The sequence below is a fragment of the Maniola jurtina genome, chromosome 7 (assembly GCF_905333055.1).
Source record: "Maniola jurtina chromosome 7, ilManJurt1.1, whole genome shotgun sequence".
NCBI classification, from domain to species: Eukaryota; Metazoa; Arthropoda; class Insecta; order Lepidoptera; family Nymphalidae; genus Maniola; species Maniola jurtina.
The window spans coordinates 10,763,818-10,779,723 of record NC_060035.1 but is presented as its reverse complement, the minus strand read 5'-3'; the positions used below and the strand labels follow the sequence as shown (position 1 = coordinate 10,779,723).

At 35.8% G+C, this 15,906-nt stretch overlaps 1 protein-coding gene across 2 annotated transcripts in view; it reads right to left on the bottom strand.

Annotated features, from left to right (window-relative positions):
• Positions 1-15,906, bottom strand: part of LOC123866919 (cAMP-specific 3',5'-cyclic phosphodiesterase) — a 600,070-nt gene that overhangs the window by 577,874 nt on the left and 6,290 nt on the right. Inside the window, exons 2-3 of one of the 2 annotated variants that reach the window (XM_045908710.1) lie at positions 11,202-11,206; positions 7,231-7,327 (exon numbers count right to left, since the gene is read on the bottom strand). In XM_045908710.1, coding sequence (XP_045764666.1) covers positions 7,231-7,319 — 89 coding nt within the window. In that variant the 5' untranslated portion in view covers positions 7,320-7,327; positions 11,202-11,206. Of the gene's footprint in view, positions 1-7,230; positions 7,403-11,201; positions 11,207-15,906 lie in introns of both variants that reach the window. The other variant, XM_045908701.1, reaches the window with a different exon arrangement.

The window sequence follows — 15,906 nt, the reverse complement described above, 5'->3', positions numbered from 1 at the left end:
TTATCATTCTCTCACAGACAGACAGACATGACGAATCCATAAGGGTTCCGTTTTTAGCCATTCGGATAGGGAACCCTAAAAACGGAATTCTTTCTACTTTTTCTTTCTATGGTTCATGGTCACCAATCACCATGGATCGCACGTGTTTTTGAATTTAAGGGTTTTGTTTTTATTTGCATAATAAAGGCTTTGGCTGTATTCGACGTCGATTCCAATCACATTGTAACGTAACAAACGATGTCGTAGTCAGCAAAATAAATAACAGCGACAAATTACATCGATTTGAAACGAAGGCACAGTAAACTAAGGCATAATAATTTTTTTTTTTTTTAATTATATAGACTAGCGCTTGGCCGCAATCAGACCTAGTAGCAAGTGATGATGTAGCCTAAGATGGAGCGCGCTTGCCTAGAAGTTGCCTATTCACTTGTAACGAAGCATTACATATTATATTGTACTTGACTTGAAGGTACCCATATTATAGATGGAAGGGAAAACTGATGCCGGAAGGGCGTTCCATATCCTAGCGGTTCGAATTAGGAAAGAGGAAGCAAATCGTTTCGTCCGTGTTCAAGGAATTTCGACTACGTACGGATGCAGACCTTGACGATGCCTGGCAGTACGATGGTAGAAAGGTGAAGGAGGAACCAGGTCAAAGAGTTCTTGAGCACACTCTCCGAAATATATCCTGTAGAATACCGATAGACTGGCAACTTTACGCCGATGTTCTAAATCAGTTTAATAGTAAGTTATATTTTCTCTATAAGCCTGAGTTCCGTCCGGTTATGCACGTAAATTTTCCAATTATCTAACTGAAAACCCGTAACAATATACCACAAAAAGAGCAGGTGGATTAAGAAACGTTAATTAATTTTCTAATTATTTTGCTCAGTTAAAATAGCGACCCTTTTGCAATAAACCGTGATGCTACGTAGATATGTTATACGGAAATCTGTATACCTATATAAAATGAAAAGCTGACTGACTGACTGATCTATCGACGCACAGCTCAAACTACTAGACAGGCTGAAATTTGATGCATATATGAAATGCATATAGTATGTTGCTATTATGACGTAGACTATTTAGATTAGTATTATTTAGAGTTTAAACTATCCTACCAATTTTACTGGAGTCAGTTTTATGTACAACAAAAAATACTTTAGAAAGGTTAAAACCTTTCTATTTATAGGTAACCGTTCCTGTAAATCTCTAGACAAAATAATTAACCAGACAAATTGATAGAGGCTGGCTCTAGACGAGAAAGTGTTAATAGCGTTATTCGCTGGGGTATTTTCTGGCTAACAAAAAAATAAGCTTTTCAAGTTTTTTTATACAGGATTAAAAAAATTGAGGTGAATTGAAATTTTTTATACACACCTATTTTATTTCTCGTGACAGAGATAACGAAGTAATCTTAAAGGCGTTCGCTGTGTGTTATAAATTTCACAATTTTATTACTGTTCACCTCGTGAGGAAAATAATTTCAAGCTAATGAAGTCAAAATATTGTACATAGAAGTAGGTATTCGATACAAATAAAAACATAACTAAATAAACTTCACTTAAGTAATGAATAAAATTTAAACTAAATCATCATAATTATCAACGATAGACGTCGATAGAGCGATTGGGTGAGCTATGTTTGGAGTTTCTATACGTGAAAATTTAAATGCCTCATTCAAATAATATTCATAGTAGCTAAGCTGATGATGATAGATGTTTGAGACGGTGGCAAGATATTTTCATACTATTGCTCAATGCGATTTATAACTGAAGGTGTGATATTTGCACCCACATAAGTTTCACCATCATCATCATCATCATCCCATCGCTGGCTCACAACTAAAGTCTGTCAGCTGGGTCTCCTCTCAGAATGAGAAGGGTTAGGCTATATTATTATGCCACGCTAGTCAAGTGCAGATCGCCAGACTTCACACCTTTGAGAACTTTAAGGAGAACTCTCGTACATGCAGATTCTTGCAACATTTTCCTTTGCTGTTAAAGCAAGTGATATTTCATTGCCAGAAAAGTGAGAGGTCGACGTCCTATCACGGCTGCGTAATCGCCACATAAGTTTAGTTAAGAATAAAATAAATAAAGTAGACGTATAAAGATGATAATTTGCTGCAGTGAGGTCACGTGAGACGTTCAGTCTTCTTTATTACGAACTAATCCTCGACTGTACGAGCTATAAAATAAATTAAACAAGTTTATTGCTATAACGCGTATGGTTTAATCTAAAATATGACTTTATCTCTACTAGTAGTAACTACTGATTGTCTAAAAAATGGTGATAGCCTAGTGGCGTCGGCCTCCAGCTTTGGGGCTCCGAGTTCGATTCCGGACACTTATTAGTTAACATTAAGTTTTCGATGTTATGGGCGTTTTAAGTCGCGGTCCCGTTGACACGTTTTGGGTACGGAACCCTGAAATGGTTTAACAATATATAAACTAATCAAATGAAATTGTTTATCTTTTCGAGTTTCAGTAGTAATTAGGTGTTTATAGAAAGTAGGAAAATCAATGCATCTGATTCTGAAACGTTAAAGTTCGATTAAGTTATAGTGCAATCCTTTGGAGCAGATACTCTAAAGGCAAACTTTAAGCAAACTTTGGTTTCAAAGTATCGCAGTAAAGGGACTTGATTAGATTTTTAAGATCCTACACATAATATGCATACTCTTCAAACGTACTTCTTACATAAGTATACATAAAATTATCTATAGGTTTTTTATGCTTGTGGTTTTTATAATGACCTCACTCTAGCGCATTGCTGTGGCCTTGTAGACTCCCCAAAGCTGAAGTCCTAGCCCGATTTCTGGTAGGTTAAATCTAGGTTTTTATAATTTTGTAAATAATCTAAAATATAATCTTGATCTTCTCATCGAATAAAAAAGAACATAGTAATACGCACGATACTGAAAAATATAATTAAATCGAAATAGAATATCTATTCGGAATTCAGTTAATACAATATATTAATCCTATAATTTCCTACTAGATATCAAATCGTAGGAGGTATTATGCAATATGATATTGTAGTGCATAATACGTTCAGTAATCTCGTGATAGTCCTCTTCATGTTAAGTACAATTTGCAATTCAATCACGTTACGAATACGATGTACCTGGATGAAAAATATGAACTCGGCGTCTTTCGAAATCTTCCCGCGAGAACTCAGGGTTGACAGATATTGTAAAAGTAAAACATATCGAAATACAAAATTTCGTCCAAAACGTTAAAGTTGTTTCCAAGAAACCATACAAGCCAATAATTTATTTTTTCACGCCTTTCAACCGATCTTAGCGGCATAATAAGTCTAAAGACACATCTGCGTATCTGTGTATTTACACAGATACACACGTCAAACTTATAACACCCCTCTTTTTGGGCCGGGGGTCAAAAAATAAGTAACTATGTAGGTACCTGTTTAAGTAGTGCAAATATCATGATTGATGAACATAATTATTAGGTAGTACTCGTAGGTACTTTACGTCGGTTGTAATTTGGTCGCAAATTTTCAGCGATAAGTGAAAATAACTGTACCATTTTGTGGAAAACCAGTCATCAATCAACCGAATTAACATTTTAATTAGTGAGAGCGAACTTTTTACACTGCCCTAAAAACACAAAGGAATTTTCATTAATTAATAATAATAGGTACATCGATACTGGAAGTATCAATTAAGATAAAAGACAAAGAAAGTTTCACAGGGATGGCAATATTAAATAAGAATGTTTATACTATGGCCTATGGCTATTCATAGTAAGGTCAATATTTACACATGTCTTTCCCATTAAACTAGACGCACCATTCCATTTTATAGGTTCGTTCGGGATTGGAAAGGAAGTTTTTGACGATATCACTCCATAACTCCGACTAATCTTAACCGATCATGTTTTTAGGGTTCCGTAACTCAAAAGGAAAAACGGAACCCTTATAGGATCACTTTGTTGTCTGTCTGTCTGTCTGTCTGTCAAGAAACCTATAGAGTACTTCCCGTTGTCTTAGAATCATGAAATTTGGCAGGTAGGTAGGTCTTATAGCACGAATACGGGCATAAATCTGAAAACTGCGAATTTGTGGTTACATCATTAAAAAAAATTAAAATGTGTTTCAATTTTCAAAGTAAGATAACTCTACCAAATGGGGTATCATATGAAAAGGCTTTACTTGTACATTCTAAAACAGATTTTTATTTATTTTTATGTATAATAAGTTTTTGATTTATCGTGCAAAATGTTGGAAAAAATACCCGAGTACGGAACCTTCAGTGCGCGAGTCTGACTCACACTTGGCCAGTTTTTTTTACAAAAGTTGTATTACTATCTGTGTAAAATATAGTTTTGGAGATGTAAGGCGAAACTCTTCAATGGGTGACAGCAAATCAATAAAGATCAGTGTAATAGCTCAGTAAAAAGACATTTCATGTGAAAGGTGATGGAAGGTTTATAAGTATACTAATTATAACATACTCATATTTTGTGTATAAAATGAGTAACCCCTGGAATGGATCAACTGATAGATATATAAATAATAATTATTTTGATTACATTTTAATACTTGCGTATTCTTTTGCTCGTACAGTTTATTAACCCCCGACCCAAAAAGAGGGGTGTTATAAGTTTGACGTGTGTATCTGTGTGTCTGTGTATCTGTGTATCTGTGTATCTGTCTGTGGCATCGTAGCGCCTAAACGAATGAACCGATTTTAATTTAGTTTTTTTTGTTTGAAAGGTGGCTTGATCGAGAGTGTTCTTAGCTATAATCTAAAAAAATTGGTTCAGCCGTTTAAGAGTTATCAGCTCTTTTCTAGTTTTCTTGTAGAAAAGAAGGTTAGATACGGTTATCTAACCTTCTTTTCTACAAGAAAGGTTCATAATATTATGTCAATCGACAAATGTCAAGCTGTCAAGATGGACGTTGCCTAAATACATAATTATTTATTTGAAAATGATGTTTTGGAAAACTCAAATACTTTGGATCGTCGGGGGTGTTATAAATTTTTAATTTACACTTGTTTTAATAAAGTGATTGACTTATGAACGTTGTTTCATTTACCGAAAATGGCCTTGATACGAACTAGGTTGCTGACAGGCAATTTTGTCCTAGCTTCCTAATAGGAACGTCAGGCTTACAGGCTATGATTTACGTCCCGAAGCCTAGTCTGTAACGTAGCGCTAAGTAAGTGACCTGTCATTACAAGGGATAACCACTGTGAAATCTTGTGTGAAATGTGGAATCATACGAAATGTTCAAACATTTGACTTGGACGTTTCATCAGAAACTCTGGTGAATTTGAATCTGAATGAAAATTGTGAATATTTTAGTACCTGTAATCTAAATACTACACGACGAATATATTAGAAAACTAGCTGATGCCCGCGACTTCGTTCGCGTGGATGAAGGTTTTTTAAAAATCCCGTGGGAACTCTTTGATTTTCCGGGATAAAAAGTAGCCTATGTCCTAATCCAGGGTATAATCTATCTCTATTCTAAATTTCAGCCAAATCCGTCCAGTAGTTTTTGCGTGAAGGAGTAACAAACATACACACACACACACACACACACATACAAACTTTCGCCTTTATAATATTAGTGTAATAGCCGAAATAAATTATAGAAAAAAGGGCTTATTAAAAGCTAACATTTTCTTCAGGTCTAGTTTTGTGACAAGTTGTTAGAGTTACGTTATGGTTACCTGTAAATAAGAACAATCTAGGTTGCACAAGACAAAATATTTACCCTTAATGGCTGAAGGTAAAACTTTTAGGCCATGGAGGTATGAATCGACTCGTGTAGCTCAATTTGCTTTTTATTTTTGGTCAAAGTTAACGGTGACGTAAGTTTAACCACCTGTCATGCATCATCATCATGATCAACCCATTGCCAGCTCACTACTGAGCTCCGATCTCCTCTCAAGAGTTTTGACTATAGTTCACCACTCTGACCAATGCGGATTGGCTTAAAGTTAGAGGTGTGCGCCCGGGACAGAACCCCCGACCTCCCGACTAGAATGTCATGCAACTGGGCCTTAATTAGCTAAGTTAATAAATTCATATGCCTCATATTCGGATAACTAGTTCAATTTATGATTCAAATAGCAATCTATCATTAAGTATACCAGCTTAATCAAGAATTCACTTAAATCTAGAATACCCACTGGAAGATTTGTAGAAACAGATATTTGATATAAAAAATGCGGCTTATCTACTTCTATAAGATTATAAAGTTTGTAGAAAGTATAAGATCTGGAATTTGTCAACCGATTCTGAAAAATCTTTCACCAGTAGAAAGCTACATTATTCCGGAATGTTATAGGATATATTTTATTTTCAGAAAAATTAGCGATGCCTGCAAAAATTATAATAAGATACCCGTACGAAGCCGGGGTGGGTCGCTAGAGTTTGCTTCTCATTCATTTATCAAAAACATGAACAAATATTATTACATTAGCGCTTCATTAGTTATTTATCAAGTTTCCAATTAAGGAAAAGGAAAACGGTTATAAAGTAGGGTAGCGTAGTTATAAATACCTATTTTATCTTTTTTAATTTTTTTATAGTAGTGTTTTAGAGTGTCTTGTAGTGTTTTATAGTATCTTTTATACGTTATATAATCTCTGTGTATTTCTAAGTAATAGCGTCCCTCCGGTTTTTCTGATTTTACGATCAAAACGTTGTAAATCATGTTATTGATATAAGTTAACTATATTATTATCGAGGGAAAATCTCAATTTCATCTACCTGAAAAATATTCTTGCCAACATTAAAGAAATAGACGAAAATAAGATATAATATAAGTACTTAATCAAAAAATAGCTTGATCCTAACATTTAAAGAACTGGGAGTCCCTCATTAACTAATTTCTTGATTCCTTACCAACATATATCTAGATTGGTTCGCTGTTCTGATGGCTAGCTTAGTCACTAGAACTATTAGCTATTTGGCTTTTTTGAAGTCCGGTGTTCGAGTCCCGCGTAGAGCCACGAGAGCTTTCTCATTAGCAGTTCAGAGTTACGAAGTACGCGGTGTTACACCCATTCCTTATACATAGTCCTTGATTGCACTCAGTTCATGTTGGATTGCCGTCCCATCGGACTATAAGATTGATGGAATAGAAATTGTTTGCGCACACACTTGTGCTCTATTATATCTCTTGTTATTGCCTACTCTGTGTTGAAATTAGCTGCCGAAATGTATTCAGAGGACATCATAGATAGAATACCTGCGATATGATTGCGGAGCGACGGGCCAGCTGCGCCTTGAACGAAGCACGAGGGCTATTCGAGGCATGGATCCTTGTGTGTTTCCCATCTGCGGAGCTGAAGTGCGCTTGCGACTCCAGCCGCGACGCCCGCTGTTGGCGTTGGTGCCCCAGAGGTGAGACGTGCCGTGTTCTGTACAAACACATACAAATTATGAGCTAAGTCTAATAGTAATTTTGTAGAAATTCATCGGCCTACTTTATACTCTATACTAATATTATGAAGTGGTGTTTGTGAGTTTGTATATAGGCGGTTATCGCTGGAACTAATGATTCAAATCTGAATTTTTTTCACTGATACATATAATTAACTATATCATCCCTGAGGTTACAAATTATCTCAAAAAAATGCAGTTGCGGACGAAGTCGTGGGCAAAAGCTAGTATATTATATAATATTTATTGGATTAACTGAGATGGTGTTGAACTCAGCGCTGTTCGAAGTCTGCCAATCCGCACATGGACAGCATGGTAGGTGGGACTTAAGTCAAGGGATATTCATTCTGAAAAGAGACCCGTGCATGACGTTGGTACATGCAAATTGAGGAACTTTAGGACACACAACACAGATCACCCACTTGTTCTGTGACACACAAGCACGCGCACACATGCCCGCACACGGGATTTGTGTGGGTGATACACATCTCTATTTAGTCATCTATTAGAGATAAAATCAGTACAAATAATACACTTTGTTTTCAAAATGCCCCCGGGATTGTCCCGCTGTAATGTTGCATAAATTTTGCAAAAGAGAAATCTCGAGCTTTTAACAACCGGATGAACTGAACGGTGTTTAAATGTGTGCTGAATGAACGAGTCTACATATCTGTTTTTTAGTATATAACAAAGTTTAAAGCGCGGCAACCCTGACTCTTAACAGAATTTCCTTAGGTAACTTTACATTTTCTTGCTCCTTATGTTGCTCCAATATTGGGAAGGCGCGAATATTGCATGCTGCATGTTGCACCATACATATTTGTCTGGTTTAGGGGATTATAGCAAATTACTTCCGCAAAGTAACGCCTGCTTGTATACAATACATACACACACACACACACATACACACGCACACGCGTACGCGCACGCACATACGCACGCATGCACGCACGCACGCACACACACACGATTTGACTGGTGTTGAGTGTTAGTGGTGTTTACTGTTTGCTTTTCTTGCTTCTTTAGTAGTGTGAGGGCGAGCGTGCATTTCGCATCCTGCACCTTGTACTAACGTACCGTACAGATTTGTCTGCTTCTGTGGATTATAGCGAATTAAGCTTGAAATTCTTTGAGTTTTGAGACCATTACCATAACAATGCCATAACATCCAATTCTTCACAAACTAAAACCACTTGGTCAACTATAAAATATACGCACAGACTTATTACGCATATACTGTTGATATATTTAAATCGTAGCAATATATATTTTAGTTACGCTTCCATGAGCATCTTACGAACCATCATGCATATTATTTTCGCTAGCCCCATGAATTCCGGTCTCTATTCGCCGCCGTATCTGCAAGTACAAGTATTTCACGTCCCTCGTCAAATTCAATGTGTCGCAAGCTACCGTCCATTTCCCTGAATCAGATATTTCTAGATTATAATAATTTTGCATCGTTGCGAAATGTTCTTACACAAGTTTTGTCTTCAAACTTATTTAAATGTATAAACGACTTGCACTTGTATCTAATGTACTAAGTGTAAACGATACTACATCTTATAATAAAACTAATCCATGCTAATAATTATGAATGCGAAAGTGTGTCAGTCAGTTGCTTGCTTTATCACAGCATACTCGATTAACGGATTTTGGCGAAATTTGGATCCGTCTCAATTTGGACTCTCTCAAGTTATCAACTTACATCTGGAGACGGACCCAGAAAATTGACAAGATCACAAGGGAATTTATAAACTTAAATTTCAGTGTCCGTCTGTCGATCTGTTTGTCCGGACATAGCTTAAAGATGGCTGAATCCATTATAGAGACTTACTTTTACAGACAGTAAAACACTTTACAAAGGATGACCTAAGCTATTTCCTCAGGAATCTTAGGGCGATTGTGCCCTCATTCGTATTTAATTCGTATTCGCTTTCGTAAAAATAAAATTTAGTGTGGCTGTCATACAAAATGTACGTACTTAGGCGTCTGCACTCACTTGGATCCGTCAAAATACGAATCGGCCACTTTGAATCGTATTTATTCGAAAACCAATCAGATTCAAATACGAATGAGTTCACAAACACTCTGTGCCTATAATATCAATGAGCAGACGTTATCGCGTGCATCTGCTAGATATAAAGTCTAGTGCTTTAATATAAAACTAGCCATAGTTATAGCTTTTACGGGACTTTTATAAATCGAATATGTATTGGTAACATAATTCTGATGGAACTTATTTACGGGTAAAATCAGCGGTATAATGCATAGAATCAAGTTACCGCCTTTGTATAAAATGGCAATCAAAAACGACCATTTTAAACGTATTGTAACCTATTGTCGCAGGCTTTCATCGCCTTTTTGCATGCAAATTACTTTAACTTAAAGACTTTGTTATAAAGCGGTGTCACAATATCATATACAATTTTAGGTAACAATACCCGTACCTACCTAGTTACGTGTGAAATAATTTAACTCAACCATCTACACAATAATATAACTACCCATGGTTTTCGGCATTGAGTTACGGCGATGATAAAATAATAATATTACTTATCTACTTAAATGTTACAACTTACTACTAATATGTACTAGGTAAACCATCTGAAATAAATTTGCTTAATAGGATATCCCCTGAAAAGTGTCTCGGAAATAAAGTACCTATTAATCAAATAGCCGTTCAGTCTACTATAACTCTAGCATAGTATAAAGAGAAACACAGTAGTCCGACGCCTTTGATATCGCGGTAAATGGTGACTACGACGAGCCATAGTAACTAGTTACTACGTGCAGTAATTTTCTTCGTCCCGTACTAATAAATTACCGCACGATTGCTCTATCTAGACGGCTACGTCAAACCTTTGTACAGCAGAATCATATCTTAACTCTGTAACTCTCTAGTCAGATTTATAGAAGCGGCTCATAATTTTGTTTTAGGCACGCAGAGAACTTAACAGATGGCGAAAATAAACTTTCTCCGTAAAGAAAATCCGCGCACTGTCAGCTTTCATTAAATGAAATTGTAGAAATTTGAAACATTAAGAGGAAAACCATCTCGAATGACTTAGACGATTTCACCTTCAAACTAGCAATTTTGACATGTCATGACCCTCTATTGACAATTAATCAAGCAGACATTTCAATCTGCGAAATTTACGCGGACTTTTAGTATTTTGACGTAGGAGGGTAAAAGATCCAGTAAATGAACGAATAAGGACTACCCTGACTTTGACCTAAAATTAAGATATATGAGAATCGTTCTATATATAATTTTTATATTTTTTTTTGATCTGTGTCTATACACAGTAGGTATACACTCTTAAATTATTTAAATATCAAAAACGCAAAAAAATGCGTGGTATTAATTATTATAAATTATTTTATTTAACAAAAGGATAAATTGCCAGTAAATGAACTGGGAATTTCAGTGAATGAACGAACTCTATCTAGTGCATAAACTCTCGATTCCTATTAATAAATTCTTAAGTATATTTTCGGCTTGGAATTTAAAAAAAATTGTCAGATTTTCAGTTTTTGACTTATTGTATATTTTTTTCTACATTTTGCGCGATAAATCAAAAACTCTTTTACATAATAATAATAAATAAAACCTGTTTTAGAATGTATAATAGAGCCCTTTCATATGATATTATCCCCTTTGGTATAGTTATCTTAGTTTGAAAGTCACCTAAATTTTCTGGAAAACAGTCCAAATGACTACAGAGAAAATGAAACTTAACGCCCTTGTTGCATCCAAGTCGCTGGAAGTGCAACATCAGCTACTGAATGTGTTAAGAGTAGTGAGAATAATATACCGTAACACAAGTGTCTGATGTTATCAGATTTGTTCCTTTGAGCCGAGAAGCCACATGTTCTGATGCTTTTTAGACAATCTAAGATCTCTCATTAAGTGATCCAAATAATTTTGATTGAATGGTCTAAGTTGAGATGTAAAAAAGTCACTACATCGTCACTACCTTCTGAAAGTTCTTGAAATGGTAGATTAGAGGTACTGGGTTGGGGCTGAGGTACAGATTTATCACCAGAAGTCAGAATCGATCAAATTGCAGACTGCAAGTTACAATAGAGCCGCTTGGAACAATTTTTTTGCTGTTTCTTCTGGTAATATTCACAACGCAGAAATAATAATCATCATGGTGTTTAGATGGTTCGCGCCAAATTATAAAATTTTTTTTTAGTAAAAGTAGTTAACTATTCTTATTTGCTCATAAACGCAACGAGGAAATACAGCTTCCACATATAAAAATTGGAGTCCAGGCCTTGCTGTTAGCTGCTAATGGGTTCTCAAAGTAGCCCGAGTATGTTTGTTTTACTGGGCACAAAAGGAAAGAATGAAAGGAGCTTACCCAGTACATCTTAAAAGAGATCCGTTATAGATACATGCATCCTGCCATGCCTTACCTATACCAGCCAATCATGGGTCCAGACAAAGAATATAAAAAGAAATAGTGACTTGCTAAAGGGCGATGGCAAGTTGCATAAATTAAGCAAAAAATATTCAAAGTGAGAATTGAAGACATAAGAAAAAAGACAAAGCCTACAGACACCTTGAGACATGCCCTAAAACTGAAATGCAAATGGTCATATTGTATCGATTTTTACAGATGAAAGAAGGACAGGTAGGTAGACCGAAGACGCGTTGGTCTAATGCTATTGTGCAAATCGCGAGAGAAAATTAGCTTGATAGTACCAAAGACAGAGAGAAATGGGGATACCCAAGAGGGATCCATATCCAAGAAAGAATAAATATAAAAAAAATTCAAAAGAAAAATAAAACCGACTTCAACATCACAAACACTAAAAAGTAAAAAATAATTTAAGTTATTGTGGTTTTTGAAGTCGGTTTTATTTTTCTTTTGAAAATTTTTTATTTCAAAATTTTTAGTGGCCCCACTGTACTATAATAATATGCCATGCCCAGCTAAAACCCTACTGTTTACTCAGCAATTACACTGATCGCGAGCAATTTGCTCTTATCCATTGAGGAGTTCTGTTCTCCATCTCAGAAGATATTCATCAGAACTTCATCTTTATATGGGACCACCTGCAAAGTATACCTAGCTTTTCAAAAAAAAATAATTTCCAAATCGGTCCAGGCGTCTTTGAGCAATCGGTGAACATACATTAAAAAAAAATTGAATTTGCTCTTATCCATTGAGGAGTTCTGTTCTCCATCTTCAAAGATATTCATCAGATCTTTACCAAATTTATATGGGACCACTTGCAAAGTATACCCTATCAAACAAAAAAAAATCCAAATCAGTCCAGGCGTCTTTGAGTAATCGGGGAACATACATAAAAAAAAAGATACCGACGAATTCAGAACCTCTTCCTTTTTTTAAAGTCGGTTAAAAATATACTAAGCTTTACTAATATGGTGTTATACCACAGAGTAGCAAACAGAGGCAAAGCTTCTAAGAAGCGAGCAAATTTTATAACTATTTTGGTAGGGTTGGCACTGGAGGATACAATTTAATTAACAATAGGTATTTGTTGTAACAAGATGGTAAAGTTTGTTTTTGTTGTGATTGCCTAGTTTAAATATCGATCTTTAAATATCGATCAATAGATCTAAATATCGATTTTGAACGAAATCAGTCAATTTAGAAAGAATTATAAATGGTGCCAACTTTTTTAAATTTTGGTTACAGTTTCCTATTTTGTGATCCCAGGGAGCTCTAAATATCGATTTTGAACGAAATCGGTCAATTAACAAAGAATTTCAAAATGGCGTCGACTTTTTTAAATTTTGGTAACAGTTTCTTATTTTGTGATCGCAGGGAGCTCTAAATACCGATTTTGAACGAAATCGGTCAATTAACAAAGAATTTCAAAATGGCTTCGACTTTTTTAAATTTTGGTAACAGTTTCTTATTTCGTGATCCCAGGGAGCTCTAAATATCGATTTTGAACGAAATCGGTCAATTAACAAAGAATTTCAAAATGGCGTCGACTTTTTTAAATTTTGGTAACAGTTTCTTATTTCGTGATCCCAGCGAGCTCTAAATATCGATTTTGAACGAAATCGGTCAATTAACAAAGAATTTCAAAATGGCGTCGATTTTTTTAAATTTTGGTAACAATTTCCTGTTTTGTGATCCTAGGGATCCTCAGATATTGATTTTGAACAAAATCTATGACAGTTCAAGAAAATAGATTTTAAACACTATTTAAATTATTATCATTAACATTAAATTAAATGAAAACACGACGCGCGACGTGTACTGCAGCCCCTGAACTTGAGCACAGGCCGAGCCGGTATAAACCGATTTCTCTCCGTACGCGACGTAGCGCCTGTGCTCACGCACACACGCGCCTCAAGCTTGTAGTAGTGTACCTATCGTAGAGCGCTTGTATGAAGCTTTGACTCTGTTCGCTACTCATGTGGTTATACAACGCAATACCACACTCACAAACACTCGTACAAACATACAGACAAGTATATACTCACACACACTCACACACACAGATGGACGCACGCACACGCACTTTTGAACGGTTTGAACGGAACACGGTTTTGAAATTGAAATTGAAAAAAGTGTAAGAATTTGTAAGAAAATATTTAAAAAAGGTATATCAGCCGGTTTTTTATTCCAGTTCTTAATACATGTAAAAACGTCCAATCTGTTCATTTACTCGAGCCTTTACCCTAGTACCTAATTATATCGACCGCCCCATATCAAAACAAAGTAAATGTCATTTTTCCGAAAATCGTTTTATGTCATAAGCCTAACTTTCATAGTATGTCCCGTTGTATTGTAAGGACACCCACATTAAAGTAAAATTAAAAGCTAGTAAGTCGCTTTGACCATTTTAAAACATAGTAAGTCTATGAACTGGCTAGGTTTTTATAGATTAATGCGCCTTACTAAGTTTTTAAAAGGAATTAGATTAAATAAAATAAATATCACCCATTATCTAAATACCATGTCAAAACAGTAAATACTTAATAATGCATTAAAACTTAAAAGTAAGATAGGAAAAGTCAATGACCTCTACATGTCAACTGTTAAATATGGTTTGCAAGGGAAATACTTTGCATACTTAAATAATGTTTTTAGGGTTCCATATCTCAAAAGGAAACACGGGACCCTTATAGGATCACTTTGTTGTCTGTCTTTCTGTCCGTCTGTCCGTCTGTCATGTCTGTCAAGAAAACCGATAGGGTATTTCCCGTTAACCTAGAATTATGGGCAGGTAGATAGGTCTCAACTCTCATAGCCCAAGTAAAGGAATAAATCCGAGAACAAATTTCGTGATTCTAGATCAACGGGAAGTACTGTATAGGTTTTCTTGACGGACGGACGGACAAATGGACAGACAGCAAAGTGGTCCTTTAAGAGCTCCGTTTTTCATTTTGAGGTACAGAACCCTAAAAAAGAAAATGATGCACATGTAATGAATAAATGTGTTGGCCAGTCTTCACACTAAAATATTTAAACCCCTTTAATTTAAAAACTGTCATAGCCTAGTGGTTAGAACGTCCGCCTCCTAATCGAAGGTCGGGGGTTCGATCCCGGAATCACGCACTACTAACTTTTCAGTTATGTGCGTTTTAAGCAATTTAATATCACTTGCTTTAAAGGCGAAGGAAAACATCGTGAGGAAACCTGCATACCTGCAAGTTTTCCATGTTCTCAAAGGTGTGTGAAGTATGCCATTCCGCATTGGACCAGAAAGAACTACGGCCTAAACTTCTTTTGAATTTAAACCACTTACTAGGTTTTGATCTGAGAAAGAAATTTGACATTAATTGACAAAATTGAGAGACCTAAGCTTGTATAAGAACACAGAAGTGTCATAATTCGTGTTCACTTTGCCTAACGTCTCTCAGAGAGCAGAGAGAGATTTAAACTGTTTCTTATAATCACTGGCCATATTTCAAATGCGAAAGTGTGTTTGTTGGTTTAATATTCAATCACGCTGCAACGGAGCAACCAGTCGACGTGGTTTTTTGCATGGATACATTTAAAGACCTTGAGAGTAACATCTCTCTCCGCATCGTATTCTTTATTGCTGAGGGTTGTGACCTCTTTCCATTATTCCTACATCTAATGGTAGGTTTTCTTGGGATAATAATGCGGTGGGTTCAAAGAGCCTACGGAACTCGACTAGAAAAACGAGATTTTGACACTTAGGTTTAACGGTTATGAATTAGTTATTATTATCAGTGATAAAATTGATTAGGGCTGTCAGGTAAAATGACATTTATCTCGGAAAATCAAAGAGTGTCCACGAGATTTTTTTCCAAGTTTGCGCTACTAACTACATATATTATGAAGAGGAAAGGTTTGTTTGTTTGTTATCGATAAACTCTGAAAGTACTAAACTACTTGCACTAAAGACATAATCATCAACATCAACCGACAGACGTCCACAGTGAACATAGGTCTTTAATAGGGTCTTCCACATGCTACGGGTTTGCGCCGCCTGAATCTTTGCGCTTGCGCTTGACGAC